We start from the raw sequence: 21,180 nt of genomic DNA, 5'->3' as shown, positions 1-21,180 counted from the left end.
CTTCATAAGATTCTAAATGAGGTTTTGTTTAGATAGCATCACTGCTAAAAAGCAAATACATTAAAAAATTGGGAATTGCTAAACAGCTTCATAATGTCCACAGAAGGTATGTGCCTATTACTATACATACAGTTTATTCTGTCTAGAAAACTGCTCAAAACCACCTACACACTTAACGTGTCTCTTAATAAATGGTATATGTCTTGAGAATTGCTTCTTTTTCATACTAGCAGAATTTAAAAATATATGTTGTGTATATTTGAAAAACCAAAAAAATAAATATTTTTTTATTGTCCTCAAATGCAGGTACAAAAATTACAGAAAAAATACATGTGGGTAGGTGATTGTATTTACTAACTGAATGCAAGTCTACCTACATTTGAAAAGCATATTTCTGACCAGTTTCTGTAATATTAATGTAAACTGCAAAACAGTATTATCTTCCCTAAACCACTTCAATTTAAAAAATAAAGTACTTATAAAGGGTTTAAAGTCAAATGATGCCTAAAGGAGTAATAAAGATGCTTTTCTGATAGTCTGCTCAAATACATGTTCTAGTACTAGTATAATACTACCAGTAGCATAGTAAGTATTTATGTTTCCTTGGGGGACAGGTTGTTAAGGCATACTCGGTACCTGGAATAACCAACAGGCTTATTAAGTGTCATGAAAATGCAGGTAGGCAAAAAGAATCACTACATCAAAGCTCTTTAAAAGCCTTTTTATTTTTTAAATATTTTATTTATTTCTTTTTTAGAGAGGGGATGGGAGGGAGAAAGAGAGGGAGAGAAACATCAATATGTGGTTGCCTCTCATGTGCCCTCAACTAGGACTTGGTCCTCAACCCCGGCATGTGCCCTAGACTGGGAATCATATTGGTGACCCTTTGGTTCACAGACTGGCACTCAGTCCACTGAGCCACCTGAGGCAAGGATAAAATTCTTTTTAATAAATTTACTTCTGTAGAACTTTGATACTTTCTTGGGTAACTTACTATATTGGTTTTCTATAGCTGCCATAACAATGTACCACAGTCAGGGTGGCTTAGACAGTAGGAAATTTAGTTCCTCAGAGTTCTGTGATGCTTGAAGCCCAAGATCAAGGTGTCAGCGTGGCTTTCTTCTGAAGTTTCTCTCCTTCCTTGGGTTGTCAATGGCTGTCTTCCCCCAAGTGTTCACATGGCCTTCCTTCTTCTATACCCTACTATTCCCAATTTCTTCTTATAATGGCACCAATCAATTCCATTAGGGCTCACTCTAATGACCTCATTTTAACTTCATTATATCTTTGAAGACTCTATTTCCAAATACAGTCACATTCTTAGGTGCTGGGGGTTAAGACTTCAATGTATGAATTTTGGGTAGACACAATTCTGTTTACAACACTTACCATGTAGTAGTAAATGCTGCTGGTAAATCTTTAACAAGAAGCTGCTCTAAAAAAAAAGCCCCAAATTCTAATATTTGCTGATTTCTGTGGTAAAAATTCTCCCATCATAGCCAATTTCAAGTTACCAATGTGATTCCTCTGAGTGCTGAGTTGGAAAGAGATATGCAACAGAACACCACTTTATGGTAGTTGTAGCATAGAAATACAAAGATGTAAATAACCTCAAGAGCATAGATCAGGAGTCAGCAAACTTTTCTGTATAAGGCCAGGTAGTAAAACACTAGTTGCTCAACTCCATGTTGTAGCAAGAAAGCAACCACAGATATGTAAACAGATGGGCATGGCTATATTCCAATAAAACTCCAGTTGCAGTTGGCCTTTGCCTAGTGATAAAGAGCTGCGGTGATCTAGTGTTCTAATTGCTTCTTCAGCAGCTTCCACCCAGCCCCTCATGTTTCAGCCTTCCTCCCCACCTCCCTGATCAGGTTTTCCTGTTACTAGATACTGGCAAGCCCTGAGCCTTCTCAGGCTAGATCAGTAAGAAAGTACACTACTTAGACATCCCTTTAAGGTGGAACTTGCCCATTAGGATGTGACAAGTGTTATTAAGCTAACTGCCTCCATCTGTAGTATTTTTCAAGCTCTGCCACAGTGTTCCAGTTGAGGTGACCTCTTCCCTGGTGGCCCTCTTCCAATGACTGAGAGCATGGGGATGGAGGGGCCTAGCCATTTCTGCACAATGTAGTATTACCCTGATGTATCTGCTCTAGTGTTCCACATTGTGTTGGCTGAGCTATTATCAGATCAGCACCACATCTGAAGCTTTTCCTTCTCAATCTTGCTTTCTCCTTTTTCTTCCTTCCAGAAGACTTCTTGTACTCCTAATATCATGTTATCTTCTATTTCTCAGAACAGTGACTCAGTTGGTAATAGTAGTAGTCTGAGAAAGCAGGTGGTAAGATGGGGTTGGGGAACAAGATCAGAACAGTCTCACTTAACCAGAACTGTCAATGAACCTCTCACTGCATGTGGTATTTGGTGCATGGACAATCCCTGGTAGACTGCGGTGACCTGGTTACTAAAACTTTCACCATTTGCGATTTGGGAGAGTATTCTGATGCAGAAGAAATTTCCTGGCTGGGGCAAAAATGCAGACAGCTCAAAAGCTGTCTATGTGTATAAACAAGCTATTAAGTTGCACTGCAGCCTACAGAAGGTTAATGAAAACCCGTAAGCAGTTAACATATGAAAACTCACTGTGTATTATAGATGGCTTCTTTAGTAGCTTCCAAAGAAACCCTTATCTTATGCTCTGTGTGTGGGGCGGGGGAGAGGTGCAGAATAAAAATTTGAACATCAAACTCAGAACATAATCAAGAAACTTCAAAATAATGGAAGCCCATGCCCTGGCTGGTATGGAGCATCATCCCATAACTGAAAGGTTGCAGGTTCAATTCCAGGTCAAGGAACATACCTACATTGCAGGTTTGATCCTCAGCTGGGGTATAAGCCTCTGTGACCCCCTGGTCCAGATGCCTATGATCCCTGGCCTGGGCACTGGTCTTGGTCTGGGCATGTAGAGGAAGCAACCAGTCGATGTTTCTCCCTCAGACTGGTGTTTCTCTCTCTCCCTTCCTCTCTCTCTAAAAACTATGAAAAATGTCCCTTTGTGAGAATAAAAACAGAAACAACAAAAAAACCCAAACAATCAAAACCCTGGGTAACTTGTTAGAAAATTCAGGACCCTGATACAGGGGATGGGGACAGCTGTGTGTAAGTCCCCAAAGATTCTAGCTCCTGAGACTCCCCTGAACACTCAGAGCCTGCAGAGGTTGCACCTTTCTTATTAAAAGCTGGCACAGCAGAAAGCCACTTTCTAGCATTGACAAAGTTAATTAACCTGGCTTATTCACAAATGGGTCACGGATCCATTCCTTCCCAGTTTGGGGGTCTTTTGTGGTTAAGCGGTAATGCTCAAACCTTTTTAAAAGGTAAGATAGGTGTTCATGCACCAGTTGGGAGAAAGGCCCTGCCTCATTCCCTTTCAAAATCTGCGCTAATATTTGGAACATGTCAAAAATTCCAATGTTCACTCATCACCCCCATAATTCCAGTTTGGCTTTGAATACAGTCACTTTATCTGCCAACCTGAACACAGTTGTCATTCCCCCTGTAGTAACAGATTGAGTTTGTTGAACAGGTTAAATTCGTCACACAAGTAAGCAAGTTTTGCAACTGATTCTATGTCACTGAAATGTGCTGCCAATGGTGACTTTTTCTAAAAGACATCTCAGGAGTGGCTCTCATAACTCAAAACGTTTGGCCAGTGATCTACCTTTAGAAAGCCATCTCACTTCTGTGTACTGGAGAAAACGTGTGCTCTGTGTCTATCTCCTCACACAGGTGTGTGAAATGTGAGTTAAGGACATGTACTTTAATGTGGTTGATAATTTTAATCACATCCTGCAAAACATTGTTAAATTCAGGTGACATTTTTCAGATAGCCAGCAGTAGACTCACATTCAGAAGCTACCTCTTTGACCCAAGTAGTGAAACCAGAAAGCCGTCCAGTCATGGCAGCTGCTCTGTCTTTGCATATACTGACACAAAATGACCAGCTCGGTTTTCTTCATATGTAATCATTCAAAGACTTGAATAGTTCTGCAGCTGTGGTGTTGGTTGGCAACAAAAGTCCACATGACATATCCTCATGCACATCCCCCTGAAAAATATATCATACAAACACAAGTATTGGTGCCTTGTTGTCAATATTGGTAGACTTGTCAACCTGGATTGTGTACCACGGTGATTCATTAATCCTAACAATTGTGCCTCGATATCCTCTGCCATTTCAGCAATTCATCTAGTTATGGTGCTCACTGAGAGAGGAACACGTGCCACCTTTTGAACTGCAGCCTTTCCTAAACGTTCACAACAAATGTCATTAGCAGCAGGCAGGATCATATTTTCACCAATAGTAAAGGGCTTCTTAGCTTTAGCAATGCGGTTAGCCATTAAGAATGTACTCAGTGTAGACACACTTGATGAAGTGGTGGCCTTCAGTAACTGTTGCTGTTCTTCGTGTTCATGTTTCTTGTCTTTTGAGAAACTCCAAAGGCTTGTCTTTTAATGCAGGGTACTTGTTTTCTATGCGATGAAACAGTTTTGAAGTCTTTCATGGCTTCATTGGGTAGCCAGTCACTATATTTTATACAAAGCAGGGTTGGAGAATGTGAATCACCTTTCGGAATGAATCCGTAATTTAAGTAGAACTTAAGTATTTTCTTTCAAATGAAGCTCTCTTTCTGTTGGCAGTCTTAGAGTCTTCTGCTGTTAGAATCATTGGCAGTCTTAGAGTCATTGGTTCTTTCCCCTTTTTCAAAGAAGCTCTCCAGTGACATTTAATTTTTACCCATTTTGGCCAGGATTATCATGTGGGCTTACCAAAACTGTGCCTGAGACAAGTGTGCAGTGTGGGAAAGAGGCATGGACAGAAGTGGTAAATAAAATAACAGGTGGGCCACATGCAGACTAAAATAAGTGTCAGATTCTGACTTAAAGCCTGCCACCAGATGAAGCTGTACCAATGAAGTACATCAACTCACTTGCCACCATAAAGTCTACCACCAGAAAGTTTAATTGTCAATGGACGCTCACTGATAGGGTTTTGATATGAGTCTGCAAGCATTTGATTTATTTTGGTCTCTGTGCAGTCAAACCTCTGTGCTAATGATAATCTGTATTTGCAGCCACTCCCCAGCACTAGCATCACTGCCTCAGATCATGGGGCATTAGATTCTCAGAAGGAGCTCACAACCTAGATCCTTCGGCTATGCAGTTCACAGTAGCATTCATGCTCCTATGAAAATCTAATGCAGCTGATCTGACAGGAGGTGGAGCTCAGGTGGTAATTCAAGCTATGGGCAGCAACTGTAAATACAGATGAAGCTTTGCCACTGCTCACCTCCTGCTGTGAGGCCCGGTTCTTAACAGGGTGTTGGGGACCCCTGGCCTAGAGAATAACAAATATTTGGCTTAGATCTGCCCATCCATAAATTTATTAGAGTGTCAAAGGGACTGGTTTACACTAATCAATTAAAATTAATCAGGCTGACTTCTAAAGCTGTACTATGTGGCTACTATGGAAGAAAGGTGGAATGGATGTTGGATCAATAATGCCAACTTCCACTACGGGCACTTAGCATTTACATACCACTTGCACCCTTACTACTTCATGGAATTATATCACTATATTTACTTAAATCAGTAATAGCGTTAACTTTGTGATGACTGTGGAAAAGATGGTAATAGGATACTCTGATTTTATTTTAATTCTGTAGAACTTTTATGCTTTACTTGTAATTTACTATTGTATTTTTTAAAATCCCACAAAATTTATTTTTAACATATGCTTAAATTTCCCAAATCTTTTATCATATCAGCTTATGAGGGAGCTTATTTTCCAGCAGGGGAAAAGGTAGTAGACAAGTAACATATGTGAAATGAGGCAACTATAAATCATAATCATTATTGTGAAGAAAATAAACAATGTAACTAGAAAAAGTAACAGGAAGGCCTCTCTGAGGGAGTGACATCTGGTCTGAGATCTGAAGGACAACAAATTGGCTGTATAAGAAAGCTGAGAGATGCATTCCAGGCCCAGAACCACCAGGGCAAAAGCTTACAAGTGGAAAGGAAATTGGCTGGCTGAGGACAGAAAGAAGGCCAAGTGAAACACAATGAGTAGGGGGGCAAAATGGAGGGTAAGACTTTAGAGAGCTAGACTGAAGTGGGATTATGCAAGCCCTTGGAAGACTATAGAAAATAAAATGGATTTTCCATAAAAGGCTGTTAAACAGTGGAGCAATACCATTTATTATATCCTTTTAAAGACACCTCTGGTTTCTATGTGAGAGTGGATTAGGGGGAAAGGGTAATAGGAGAGAAATGAAAAGTATGAAAAATAGGCAAGATACTCTTGCCACTTTCTTCCATGTAGTACTGGTAATTATACTAGATGACTTTCTGTCTTACACAGTTTTTTTTAAATAAGTTTGTTTAGCCCTGGTTGGCAAGGCTCAGTGGACTGAATGCTGGCCTGCAAACTAAAAGACTCCCAGTTCAATTCCCAGTCAGGGCACATGCCTGGGTTGTGGGCCAGGTTCTCATTTGAGGGCAAATAAGAGGAAATTGATCCATGTTTCTCTCCCTTTCTCCTTCCTTTCCCCTCTTTCTAAAAAAAAAAGAATTAAGTCTTTCAAAACATAAAAGTTTATTGAAACAGTTTTGAAAATGTCCAGTTAGTTTTATTTATTACTGTATCATCATTTAAACTTAGATATTAATTTAATGATGAAGACCCTTAAGACATCAAACTTTGACAAAGTACTCAAACTTATTTTCCCTTCCCTTCAAACATGTCTATTATTTGTCTTGGCTAATTATTTCAGATGAATCAAGTAGGCTAACCCACCATGTCTTCTGTAAGTGTTCTTAGTGACATTTATGAAATAGTTTCATGTGACTTTTACTTTACTTACATTTCTCTATTTAAAGTTTTACTAACTAGTCAGAGGAGGAAAAATAGGTGATCTACAATAACACATATTAAGAAATCATAAAATCAAAATCATTTTAAAGTAAAGCATTTATGCCTTTATATAACACTTGTACCAAGTCTCCAAGTACATCAAGTTTCAGGTTGAAAAATTAAGATCTATGGAGAATTTAAAATATGAAATGAGGCAGAGAAGTTTCTAGTTAAAATATTCTTACTTCAATACATAAATTAGTCTGAAATATTAGCTAGTGCTCATTCTACTGAAGTTCATTAGTTTCCCTGCTGTTCCAAAAACATAAGCATACTCTGGCCTTAAGCTTTTTGTCCTTGTTCTTCCTTCTATACAAATGCTCTTGCCCCTGCCACATATTTGCAAGTCTCTCTTCTTCACTTTATTCAGTTGTAGGCTCCCATGTCTGTTACTTATTAGAGAAGCTCTCTGAGACCCTGTTTAAAATATGGATCCCATCACACTCTTCCTCTCCCTCTCCATATACATATATATAATATATATTTTATATATATATATATATATATATATATATATATATATATATATACAATTTTTTCCTTCATAGCACTCACCCCTATCAGATATAATAGGTTTATTTTAAGGTTCCCCTCATAGGAATATAAATTCTAAAAATGCAGGGACTATTTTGTTGTTGATTGCAGTATCTCAAACACCTAAAACAAATGGCATAATACATTGATGTTCAAACCAGTTGTTGAATAAAATGTGTCCTGATCACATTAAGACCTATATTCCTTGCATTAACTGAGTCTAGGCGGTCTTCAACTGAAAATGATTTAACTATATTCTGTTCAAGTGGAGACTTTCTTTGCTCTTATATTGTGAATCTTTGGGACAGGATCTGGGGCCTACATCCTCTTTGTCTTCAAGAGCATAAGTGCCTTTGAAGCTAATGTCATCAGTTTGACCACTGGCCAGTCCTCTATAGCCATATATTTCTAGTCATTTCTAGCCAGACATTTCTAGTCATTTCTATAATAGAGCTCTAAGTATATTAATCATGGTTGTTTTAAATTCCAGCCTGATAATTCCAACATTCTGGCCATGTTCAGTTCTGATGCTTGCTCTATGTCTTCAAACTATTTTTTGGGAGGGTATGCCTAGTAATTTTTTTCTTGATAGCTGGATATGTTGCACTGGGTAAAAGGAACTGCTGTAAATAAGCCTTTAGTGATGTGGCAGTGAGGTGTAGAAGGAAGAAACCATTCTAGTTCTATGATTAGGTCTCAGTCATATAGTGAGCTTGTGTTTCTGGGTGTCATAAGTGCTCCTCAGTTTTTTTCTGCCCCCTTAGGTGCGACAGGTTGAATAGAGCAAACTGGAGTTGGTTATTTCCTTTCCCCTAGGTCGTTAGGGTCTGATAATATCCCAGCAGGTTAGGCTTTGGTTAATTAATGAGGTTTCCCTGAAGGCAGACCTTATTTGGATGGACAGAGTGCTCTGACATATTGCAAAATAGTTCCATTTCCCCTCCTCCTGATAGAAACATGGGATTATTATTTTTTTTTTGGTCAGATATTTACTGTGGGAACCTAGCTGAACTCCTAATATTGTACCCCTCCTTCTTTGATTGGGTCCTCTGACTTTTTAACTCTCAGTCCATACTGAGCCTCTAGCAAGTCATCATTTCCTGTTTAGATTGTCTTACTCTGGACTGGTTCCCACAGTGGTTTCTGCTTGATTCCACTCAGGTAAACTATGATTCCCTGTATATGCCTTTCTCTCCAATCTTGAGGGCAGAGGTTTGTTCTGTGTCCTCCCCTCTCTTCTGGATCTTTTTCATTCTGTTACTCCGGAGTGTGACTTCAAAGCTCTTTACACATGGAACTGGAAAAAACTTAATTCTTTAACTTTGTTACCTCCAAAGATTCAACCTCATTTCACACCCTGGACTAACCCTGAACTATTTAAGCACTAATAAAGGTACTGCCTGTGAAATAGGAATTTTGAATATCCTATATTCAGTCTATCACCTCCTATCCATCCAGCTCACTTTACCTTGGCAGTCAGTCTTCAGCCTCTCAGAGACCTCCAGTCAGGCCACTGGGCACCCCCCACACATTACTTTTTACTTACAACAAAATCCCAAACCTGCTTGAACACAATTATTTGGTTCTCTGGGCAGAGACCCAAGCAATGTTAACAACATAATTAGGCCACTGATTTCTCTTAAAATTCACGACCACAGGCCGCAAATGAGCGGTCAAGCCAACCTGGCTATTTTACCATGCTTCCATAGGTAGTTCGGACTCAGGTTCTCTGAGGTATTTCCTGTTATCTTAAACTCCTACACTCTACCCATTTTCAGTAGATGATACCACTCCATAAGTCACTGAACATACAGAAACCATCAGAGAGAATTTACTTCATTTTTAATCCAATATTCAAACCTCTCTGCATCTGTACTTACCTTCTCAGCCTTCTTTACTGAGGGCTAAAATTGAAAGCGCCATTTTTTTCCTGTTGTAGGCACCCAACTCTTGACACCTGTTTTCTCTTTTTAATATTTTTGTTGTTCAATTATACCATGTGTCTACTATAAATCATCAATTTTTCATTCTCTGCTTATTTTCTACTTAAAAAAAACCTTGACTTCCTCCACCTACCACCACACATCTAACCTTTTCACAGCAAAGCTTACACACATGCACACACAGTTTTTATTTAAAAAAATGATCTAAAGTATTTCTCTCTCCACTCCCAATATTTCTTTTTGATTTTTATCTCCACATTTCCAAATAATATGCTTGTTATTCATTAACATATTTAGGTACTGTGTGGTATATAAGAACCTCCGCAGAAATGTTATTTTTACACCCTAAATTTATGTTGATGCCATCTTCTCTACATCTCCAAAACCACTTCTATAAACCTAACAGCCATTACATATTGGAATACCTTTCTGAGTGGAGAGTCCCTTTCACCTTCCTACTACTAGCCTTTTCCTACATAGCAGATAGAACAATCTTGGATAAAGTAAATCAGATTATGCTACGCTCTAGTGTAAAAACTTTCGATGGCATCCTTTTGTATTTGGAGTTAAACCCCAAATGCTTTCCATAGCCCACACAGCTCTGGATCAAAGGAGTTAACTGTCTCTTCAATCTGACATCAACTCGATTTCTCACTCACTGTGTTTGGGTGCTATACTTGCTCCAGCTCATCACACACAACAAACTCTCTCCTACCTTAGGGTCTTTGCACTTGTTTTCCTTTCTGTTATCCCCATTGTTCCTGCTATAATAGGCTCAGCCTCATTTTCTTAGTTGCAGTTCAAAGAAGCTTTCTCTGACCACCCTAGTGCTCTTTTCATTTATTGCTCTTTACACTCTCTGACATTATCCTCTTTCCTTTACAGAACCTATCCCAATTTGTAACATTACTTCCTTTTTCATCTTTCTTCTCTCCCTCCCCCAAACTAGAATGTCAACTCCAAATGAGAAAAGTCCTTGCCTATCCTGCTAGGCACACAAACACATCTGAAAAATACTTGAATACATATTGCAATCTGGACTAAATTTAACTAGCCCAACTAAAGTATACATTGTATCCAATAGGAGTGGGATAGTAAATAATAAGCCTGGAAATCTTTTAAGGTATGAGTTAATTGACCCACTTCCAGCTGTACCCAGTTTTGATTCTTTTACAGTCCTCTAGGGCCCTCCTGACAAGGGACACTAAGGTTTTTTTATTTGGGGCAAGGGTACCCTCTTCTGGCTGGTGCAGATCCTTTTGTACTCAGGAATGGGAAGTGCTTGGGGGGTGAGATAGTCTGTGCTCTGAGTCTACTTGGGGTTTTATGGTATGCAACTGCTCTACATGGAGGACTGCCTACCAATTTTCTTTTAGGGAGATTTCTTTTGCACTTAGCTAAAGCTAAAAGACCTTATTGGGTCAGGTTTCTCCTTAAGTTGTCAATTCTTCTGGACTTCTGTTTCTTAGCAACAGCTGGGACTCTACCCATCCTCATTGTTCTCTGCATTAGCCTCAAAAAAAAAAAAAAAAAAAAGACAAAAAGTGGGTATGGCAGCCTGCAGTTTGCCATTTAGTAACATTCCTAGACATAGTGCATTCCAATCCTTGAGGCTATTGATAGACAATGTGAAGGTTCATCACACTTTTGTGAGGAATAGAAGGGGATAGGTAGTGGAAAATACTTTGGAGATTGTTGAGGAATAGAAGTCCCTTTATACCCTTTACTCCTGCCTGAGATTCCAATTCCTATTCCTAAAATTTCACTTTCTAGAATTCGATGTATAAAGTCATTCAAAATAGGTGGCAAACTTTTTTAAAAAAAATTGTTGTAATTCAGTTAGGCCCTTAAGTAATTTCTTGATCTGGTTATGTAGTCTAAGACCAAAAGCAATTGTTTTTCCTATAATGTTAAATTTGCCAAATTTGGCATAAGTTGCCAAATCTGTTCCAATCTACTTTTCATCTGAGAACTTTGTTAAGAATTCCCTTTTTTTTGTAATGTACTTTTCAAAACTCCACATGTAGTAAACCAGTGCACTTCACATTTTTTTATACTTAGCTAACAGGTTCTCTAAAGCCCTACCTCGGTGTGTAGCAGTTTATTCTTTTTCATTGTTGGGTAGTATTCCATCATATGAATATACTTTATTTTGTTCTAGTTTGAAGTCATAATGAATCAAACTGCCATTAACATTCACACAGAACAAGATTTAGCAGACACTTGCATTCATTTCTCTTAGACATACACTCAGAGAGAAACTGCTGAATTAATGGATAGGCCTAAGTTCAGCAATAACAGATACTACCTATCAATTTTCCAAAGTTGCTGTAACCACTTTACACACCTACCAGTGATAAATTTTAGTTGCACTACAATTTTATTTAAAACAAGAAAGATAAACATAGACTACTTATAATAGTCATATTCCTTAGTTCTGCAAATGCATTGGTTATTTTGTTGCTGCTTTTAAGCAAGGCTGAATTTAGGCTAAGTAGTTAGGTAGAGTAGATCGTCATTCATTAGCAACCTTATCAAACCACAAACCACAACCCACAACCATTAGGATTTCACCAAAAAACACTACCTAACTTGCCATTCTTGAGAGTAGAATTTCTCAACAATGGCACTATTGTCATTTGTGGCCAGATAATCCTTTGTTGTAGGGGATTGCCCAGTAACTTCTAGGATCTCTAGCAGTATCCCTGGCCTCTACCCACTATATATCAACAACACTCATACCCTCTTCATTGGGGATGACCAAAATTGATCGAGATTTTGTCAAGTATTCCCTGTGGGACATTGGGGATGACCAAAATTGATCCAGATTTTGTCAAGTATTCCCTGTGGGACAAAGTCTTGCACTTACCCCATTAATAGCCATTATTTTCCAAATAAGTGTCCTTGCCTCTCCACACTTCATTTAAACTAAATGTCAGTGCAGTGCTAATATGATGTCCATAGTTTTTCAATGCTAATGGCACATTAGAATCATCTTTTAAAAAGGAAACTTTTAAGGAATATGTTAAGGTCTCACCTCAGAACAATGGAATAGAATCTCTTGAGGAGCATTTTAATTGTAAAGCTCCTTAGGTAATCCTAAATTTTGGCACAATTGAGACTACTTTAACACATTGTCCTTCTCAGGAATATATGCTTTATAACAGATTTTCATCAATGACTTTTAAAAAATTAGTAGAATATGAGGCATTGTATATTATTTGGGGATTAGATGGCTCACAGACATGCTCAATCACACCAATTAGTTGATCACCTGGCCTATAGCCCATAACTCTAAACAGTGGTTATCTGTTCAGTTCCTGATTGAAAATTTTTTCCAGAATCAGACTTTGAAAATATTAATGTATTTTGTTTTTTTTGATGATTAGTAAATGTGTTAACCCTTTCAGCCAACTTTTATAGCTAACTCTTCCCTTCTAACATATTCAACCTTTCTCAAAAGGCCATTTCCCATTTTTTGAAATACTTTGTCTTTCACTGCCCCCTCCCCACAAAAACCAGATTCATATTCTTTCTCAAGTCAAAGTCAAACCACATGAAAGAGAAATTTATACTAATTTCATTTCTTTATCACATTCCACTTCAATCTGGCTTCTGGATGTATTATTCCAACAGAATAGTTTTTGTTAAGGTAACTGAAGACCATCTTGGTACTAAATCCAGTGATTACTCAGGCCTTATTTTATGTAACTTCTCAACAGCATAGGTCACTACTCACAACTCCTTCCCTGAAGCATTTATGCCTTTGTCCTCCACTGTACACCCTTCTGAGATCTCAACTCTTCCTCCAGCTCGCCTTCCTCTACCTGGCTAAAAACTAATTCAGTTCTTTACTGCACACTTCTAGGCTGTCTTCCAAGTCTATTTCACGTACTCATATGTATACTCAAGACTTTATAACTTCTCCCTACACATTTAAGTATTTTTCAGTCTAGTTTCCCTTCTCAGCTCCAGAGTTCAATCTAAAAACTCAGTAAGTCCTAAATTAAATTTATTTCTCCACACCTACCCATCTCCAAGCTTACTATATATCTCAAATGGGTGTCATTGTTAAGCTCTGTCCCTTGTCCTAACCCTGAATCGAACAAATCCTGTGGATTATCTCCTTCCTTAGCTATACTTTCCATTTCCATAATTTTACTACAGTCTTAGTTATTTCTAATCATTAAGCCTCTTAATTAATTTAAGAATATTTTATCTACTTTGATGTGCCGCTATACCTTTCTTAGAATTTATAGTTAAATTCTTCAATTTGCAAATTCCATCTTCATCACCCAATTCCAAGTCCTTCAAAGGTTCCCCCTTGTTCCAAGGGAAAAATCTAGGTCTTTCTCCTGGCTTTTGGGCCTGAATGGCCTGGCCCCTATGCAGCTTCATCTCCTTCAGTGCTCTCTTCCACTAGTACCAAAGGTATGGTGATGAAGTAACTTATCATTTAAACAAGGACATCTCTTCAAGGGGATCTTCAAGTAAAAAAGGTTGACTTAAGACAAAGTAGAATGTAAGCTGACATCATTTCTGACTCCAGAATTTTTGTCAAATCTCTTCACTTCCCTTTTACCTAATTCTTACCGGTTCTTCACTTTTCAAATCATGTCACTTCCTTTGGGGAGACTTTTCTGACTAGGGTTCTACATTATGAATTCTCACAGCACTACATGCTCCTTCATACTTTATTTATTTATTTATTTTTTGCTTAGGATTTTGTAGTGTGATCGTTTCCTGAACTAGCCTTTAGCTATTGAAAATGCCTGTTTTTGCTCTATTATAATCCCCTGCCCCAGCAGAATGTCTGGTATACAATTAATTAAGTGAATGTCAATATAGTGCACTGGGGACACAAAGAGTCTGTGTTCAAGGAGCTCATGATGTTTAAAAACAAATGTTCTATTACAATGACATGCTGCATTTACAGAATACACAACTTGATGTGCTAAAAGGGACATCAAGAGAAAAGCTGCCTAACATGTTTCATAGGGTGTCAGTACAATTATGTCATGGCACTCAACAGTTCGTGAAGATTTAAACAAACCTGCAAGAGACTGATTCATAAGACAGATGGACTATATCCATTTACAATGAGAGCGATATCTTTCCAATGACCTGAGGAAAGTGTGGTTGGAGTGTAGAGTGTGCTGAAAATGATGGGGGGAGATGCTGGACTCAAACTGTGAAAAGACTAAGTAATTAAAGTATTATGTATGCAAATATATGTGGCATATTGAAATATATGTATTTAAAGCAGGGGATCAATTTCAGAAGATTTCAAGTCTGAAGGCAGCCTACAGTATGAACTGAAAAGATGTAAAGAAAATAAGGCCTATTTAAATAAAATATTGGGGATTAAGAATAAAAACTGAAGACAACAATAGATGAGGTAAAATGGACAATAAATAAAGGATCTGAAGAAGGAATGATAATAGCACTAATATACTAATTTGATACTTTGAGGTTAGCTTTTTTCTTACTCTGTCTGCACACTTTTTGTATCCACTTAAACACCTATTACATTTTATACAGTGTCTCTTATTTAACTTGTGGTGACTCATGTATACATTAGTACAAATGCACAAATACAGTGGCTATAAACAAGGCAAATGAGCTGTTGGTGGTTATCGGAACACTCTAGGAAATTTTTCCCAACAATACCTAGGACCTAGAAATTTTGCATATCAGAAGAGGGCAGGAATGTAAGTGTCAGGCACATGTAGTTAGGAAAAAAATTCCTAGATGACTGTCTCTTGTCCCCTGCCCAACACTGAGAACCAGAGCTCCTCAGTTTCTTCTACAAATTTTGTGATTAAGAAAATATGTACAGTAAATTTTCACTATAAGGTGACTTGGAACTTTGTGGGTTCAATTTGTAGAGGACTTTGTAAACTTAAGTATCATATTTGGAAGCCTTTCTATTTGGCAAGGAAACAGAATGGGGGATGATGTAGGATGAGATTCTAGGGTATTTTAATCCTGATTGTTTTAGCAGTTTCTATATGCAAAATCCTCTGTGTCACAAGAACATAATTATGGAATTAAAATCCTATCTTGGCATCCAAACATTAACAGAAAAGCACACATCACTGTCTTTGTTACAAATCTACATCTAAGGGTATCTACCTATTGGTAAGTACTCCTAGTAGAGCATACCAGAATTAAAGACTCACAAACCGCTGTCCTAGGTTTTATAAAATATTCTTTTGAAAGAATATCAAATTTCTCCAGTAGAAAATCAGATAGTAATAAAGACCTCCTGATTGATGTTAATTTTCAGGGACTTTTACAAGTCATGTGTGGAGATTAGCAGTCATTCTAAAATTCCATGCTGGTGTCACCCCAATAAACTTAATAAAAATAAAAAATAAATAAAATTCTGTGGAGTCAAATTAGCGTTTTACCAGATATATAATCCTCCAAGCATAACGCATATGTATATATGCGACATATCACATTTAAATGGTAAATCAGTAGTTTAGAAAGGTTTGACATGTGCTTTCAGAAAACATACAGATTATGCCCATACAGTAATGATAAAAATGTAGCATCGTTTTATTTGAATACTTTATCTGATTAATACTTCTGATTACAAAATTCTTTATCTGCCATGGTTATTGCTTTTCTGGGGATTTTATTTTTCACTTACCACTTTAGTAACCTGAGAAAGAAATCAACAGGAGGTACAAAAAGTTCCTATCATTAGGTACCTTTACCACATTTTAAAAACATAATACTAAAAATCAGCACTTTGTTCCTACTTTTAGGGACTTCAGGGATGGAATTGTTCCTCACAACCCAGCAGTATAGCTATCTGATAACTAGAGGGAAAGGAAAGAAAAAAAAAAAAAGAGGATGAATACAGATCATTTTGCAAAGTATAGTAGTTTCATTCTGTTGCATTATTTGTTGATCACAGACATACATTCCTGAGTAGACCATGTGTACCTGTTTGCTTTTCCCTATGTCCTAAGGTGAAGATATCCTTGCATGTAACAAACACATATTTGGAATTATGTTTTGAGATCTTTCTTGAAAACTTTGAACCAAATTTTTATAAAATTTGGTTATTTCTCACATGCTGAAAACATTACTTTGGAATGCGGTTACCACATTCAAACTCATCTGACTTGGAAGGTGGGCCTTTACATCAAATCAAATAACTAAAAAATGGGATTAGAAAATTTCAAAAATTTCGAGTGATTCAAGATTATATGGATCAGAAAAATAAGTATAAGAGATTTTTTAACTAAAAAATGCTTTCAAAAGCAGTGAAGCAGGACATCACCATGGCTTGAAAAGACAGTATTTCCTTTGACACCTCTAAAGGATTTTGTCTGAGGCCTGTTATGAAAGAAACTGTCAACTAAATTGCAGCCCCTTAAACTGAGAGTTACTAATGTCCTTCGAATTGCTGTTTTGTTGCGATTCTGCATCGCATGCTCCACCCCGCTCTCCAGGTAAGGAACCTAGAAAGGTTGTAAAAGTCTTTTTCTGTTTTGTTTTGTTTTTTTCCTGAACCAGGCCTGCGCTGCCCACAATTGAGTTTAAAAAAAAAAAAAAGCGGCACAGGATGTCAACAAGTAGGTCTCTATTTTTCTCTTCTTCTCAGGTGCTGCCCCGCCCACACGGTGCATTAAGCCCCCAAGAGAGCCTCTGTTACTTGTCACCTCTCCGTAAGAGGCAGGAGGTGACCACAGCTACCCAACAGTGAGTTTCCCAGGCAGCCCGGTGTGACGCAGCAGGCCCCTCCCCACCACGTCCAGACGGCACTCAGACCCGGGCGAGGTCTGGGCGACAGGACCTCACTCGGCCCCTCCAACTAATCCAGTGTGCCCCTTCCGCGGCTACCCATACCCCGTCATATTCTTCAGCATTTCCCCACCTCCCTGCCTCCCCGGTCCTTCTCAGTCTCTCAGCCTCGTGATCCTTGCGCAACCATCCAGAATAATGTTCATACCCGCACGGAGCGAGCCTGCAGCTCCCACTTCCCGGAACACAACTCAGAGCCGCTAAGGGAGAGTGCCCAACCAGGGATCAGCGGCCCACAGCTTTGGTCAGAGCCCTGAGGCCTCCGCGTAGTGGGCGTGCGCGCCCCCATCAGCGCGCGTGCGCGCACTCGCACGCCGCCCGTTTTCAGTACCAATCGTTTTCTTTCTCCGCCCAACAACTGCACAAATCTACCCCTCCCACCGCCCGCGTTCTAGTTGGAGGGGTTCAGCGTGCTCGCGCCCGCTCGCCCGCCAGCCAGCCTCGCGCTGAGTGGGGAAGGGGAGTGAGCCGAGGAGCTTACGTCGCGCGGGAGGCGGAGGCGACGGCGACCTCGGTGGCTGTAGCGGTGGAGGCGGCTACGACCGAGACGGTTGCGCTTGTTCTCTCGGCGTCATGGCGGCTGCTGGGAGCCGATAAGCGGCGGGAGCGCGCGCGTGGCCGCTGGGGCGACGACGACTGCCGATCACTTCTTGATCTTGCTGCCCTCTCCGTTGGTGCTTCAATAATGAATTGATTGTTGGATCAGCTCCGTAGGGGATCGCGCTTGGTGCCGCCGGCCGGGGCTCCCCTTTTGCTCTGCGTCCTTCCCCTTCCCCCTCCCCTTCACGGACTCCTGCTAACCCCCAGGCACCCGGAGCCTGAGGACTCACTCGGCTGAGGAGACCGCGGGCCGGGCGCAGCGGAGGCCGCCGATCCGAGTCGGCTTCCTCCGCCCCGCGAATCGTGCACGCTAGCCGGTAAGAAAGGGGGCGGCGGGCGGGTCAGGATGGGGTGGGCAAGACGGGAACCGGCTAGGCGGTGGGTGGAGGCGGCGCGGTGGCCGGGCGGCGGCCGAGCGGCTGGACTCCGGGCGAAGGCCAGGGCGGCTTGCGGCGGCCGGCGGACGGGCTCGGCGCGCAGGGGGCGTGTTTGTGGTGAGCGCAGGCCGGCGCCGCGAAGCGCATCCTCGGGCCGGACGGGCAGGCAGCTTGGCGGTGGCTCTCGGGCCTCCTTGGCACGGGCTTGGCGGGGCCACGAGGGGAAAGCTGCGAGGTTCAAGCATTGAGCTTTTGGCTGGTGTGTCGGTCTCACAGCTACCCGGGCTCCCTGCACGTGGGGAGCAGCGGGGAGGGGGAGGGGGCGGTGGCCCAGGCGAGCCTGGGAGGGCGCGGGGCGGGTCTGCGAGAAGTTTGAGGCGGGAAGAAGGGCTCCGGGACCAGGATGGAGGCATTCGGAGGCCCGCGGGCGGGGGCGGGGTAGGGTGGTTCGCTTAGGGTGAGAGGTTGATAGCGGCGGAGTTGCAGTGGAGAGAAGAGGGAGGGTTTTCGGTCTCCTTTACTAGCTCGAAAACTTAGCGGAAGCAAAGCAACTGTTAAAAGACGGAACACCGAAGAGGATTGAAGAGGTTTCACGACTTAGGGAAGAGTCATTGTTAAGACGTTTGAAAGACTGGAGATAGGTGCATGTGCTTGCATCTTCAGAACTTGTGGTTGTGAAAAGGGCCTCAGAAAGAGGACTTACTCGGGGAAGGAAGATGAGGGGGGAGGGAAGGAAGTTACAATGTACAGAGAAAGCCATTTTGAGGGGCGAAAGGAAGGTGAAAGGGAAGGAACGAAAAGGAGTGAACTTTCTCTACGTAGAGGGCCTTCTCGGGAAGGAGGCAGTTTGTTAAAGTACCTAGATTTTTAACACTTTAATAGTAAAGCTCTTTGACTAGTTAGGATGAATAGTTAACATAAGGAATCAATGTTGCAGGGAATAGTTACTTTTTGGATAACCAGTTCTTGCAAAGTGTACCGGACTGTAGTCTCTGGAGAATGAAAATCTTGATCTAGATGCAGAGTTTGCTTGATCTAGATTGAGTTGGCAACGGTTTATCCGCCCCCCCGTTGTGTGTGTGTGTGTGTGTGTGTGTGTGTGTGTGTGTGTAGTGGAAATCATCGTAGGAGTGAATTGTCTTTGCTGAGGTCGAAGGACAGCTCCGCTCTCAGTCGGCTGTCTCGGTACTTTCTGGCTGGGGAAGGATCTGACGTCTCCTTCCCCCGCTTCTTCCTCTCCCTCCCCTGCCAGAGATCTCCTTTGTTTATTCGTGGATGGCTTGTAGGTGATTCTCCAGTGCTGTGCTGGTATCTTGAAAGGTAGAAATGCTGTGTCTTGAGCCATGATTCTTTTGCCCCAAATCATAGTATATATTTTATTACCTTTTTTAAAAAATGGAATCTCTGCAAGTCCAAAATGAATAAATATTTTTTCAGTCCACTGTCGGTTTACTTGGGAAAGAACATATTTATTTTTTAACACATACATTTTGAGATTATATGATACACTTTTATTCTGGTTTTATGTGAGCATTTTCAGAATTTTCCCTCACTCAAGTATATGAAGTCCCTGATGATAGGCATTAGAGTTCTATTAAGGGTAACCTTTCCCCCCCTTTATTTGTGTCACCAGGTACTTAATAAGACTACATTTTCTATTCTTGGGATATATGTATATGTTACATACCACCACTTTGCTTTAGTTATCTATTACATGTATTTATAGATTACTACACAGTTGTAATTAGACTAAAAGTTTTATCACTCCACAAATATTTTAATTTCTTCTGTCAAAAATAAGCAGTGGTGTGCTAAATTATAATAAGTAGTCAGGAATGTAGTTAATAGAAGCCTAGGTATTTTAAGTGAAGACCTCTATCCCTTCCTTATGCCCTCTGATCTTGTTTGTGGCTTAGATTAGTTTAAGTGCTTTGTAGACTTTTTAATTTTTTTCTCCTCAGGAAATTATCTTACTTTCTTTGTGTATATTTTAGGTGAATCAAAAAGGCTCCAGGAGACCTGTTAATGTTGAAGAAAACTCATCTGAATTTTTGATATTCAAGGAGTCAGTATTTATATTCATCTTTTAAACTGGGAAGATTTATATTTCATTTCAAAACTTGTTGATATTTACAATGAATGGACATAGTGATGAAGAAAGTGTTAGAAACAGTAGTGGAGAATCAAGGTAAGCACTTACTATCAAGTATTTATGAAGAGAATTGAAAATTTTGTGATTCTTTTAGTTTTCCCGATAGGTGACACAATTTTCAGATTCATATTCTCTTATCTATCCAAATAGTAAAAAGTAAAAAGTTTCTAATATCTGAAGCTTTGTTGGTCATAGATTTTAATTATTTTTTTCCTTTGAGCTATACAAAATGGAATTTATAGAAAATTGTCTTAAATCTCTTTGGCTGTTTATACTGTTTGGGTTAATAGAGCTAGAGTAAGTAAAAAAGGAGGCATTAAAATTATCTCCAAATGAAAACAATAAGAATGTCTATACTCACCTTTTTTCTGGGATTTTTGTCTTCTCTACCTGTACTGTCCAATATATAGTAGTAGCCACTAGCCATGTGTAGCTATTTAAATTTGACTTAATTAAAATTACAAGATATTCAAAATTTAGTTACTCATTCACACTAGACACATTTCCACTGCTAAATAGTCTCTTGTGGCTAGTGGCTACCACAATGGACAGTACAGACAGAAAACATTTCTATCACTGCAGAAAGTTACTATAGACATTGCTGATCTGGGCATTTGTTAGAAGTATTACAGCAGGAACCCCCCCCCCCCCCCCCCATTTTCTTTCACATTTGAGTTTTAATTATGTTTACACAAGTTAAAGGTTCTTACTTGGGCAGTGTCTTTGCAAAGAAGATACAGTTTATGTAAGCTATTTTAATGTGTAAGAAATCTT

General features: G+C 39.9%; 1 protein-coding gene across 2 annotated transcripts in view; it reads left to right on the top strand.

The window, feature by feature from the left end:
- The first annotated feature begins 17,724 nt into the window (after positions 1–17,724).
- The window catches only part of CHD1 (chromodomain helicase DNA binding protein 1), a 79,001-nt gene continuing 75,545 nt past the window's right edge, over positions 17,725–21,180 (top strand). For both annotated transcript variants that reach the window (XM_037153818.2, XM_037153819.2), the window contains exons 1-2: positions 17,725–18,194; positions 20,249–20,442. In XM_037153818.2, coding sequence (XP_037009713.2) covers positions 20,390–20,442 — 53 coding nt within the window. In that variant the 5' untranslated portion in view covers positions 17,725–18,194; positions 20,249–20,389. The remainder of the gene's footprint in view (positions 18,195–20,248; positions 20,443–21,180) is intronic.

This window comes from Artibeus jamaicensis, unplaced genomic scaffold, assembly GCF_021234435.1.
Source record: "Artibeus jamaicensis isolate MK-2021 breed Jamaican fruit bat unplaced genomic scaffold, CSHL_Jam_final contig_3214, whole genome shotgun sequence".
In the NCBI taxonomy this organism is placed as follows: domain Eukaryota; kingdom Metazoa; phylum Chordata; class Mammalia; order Chiroptera; family Phyllostomidae; genus Artibeus; species Artibeus jamaicensis.
Note: the sequence above shows the minus strand (reverse complement) of the source record. Positions and strands in the feature narration are given on the sequence as shown.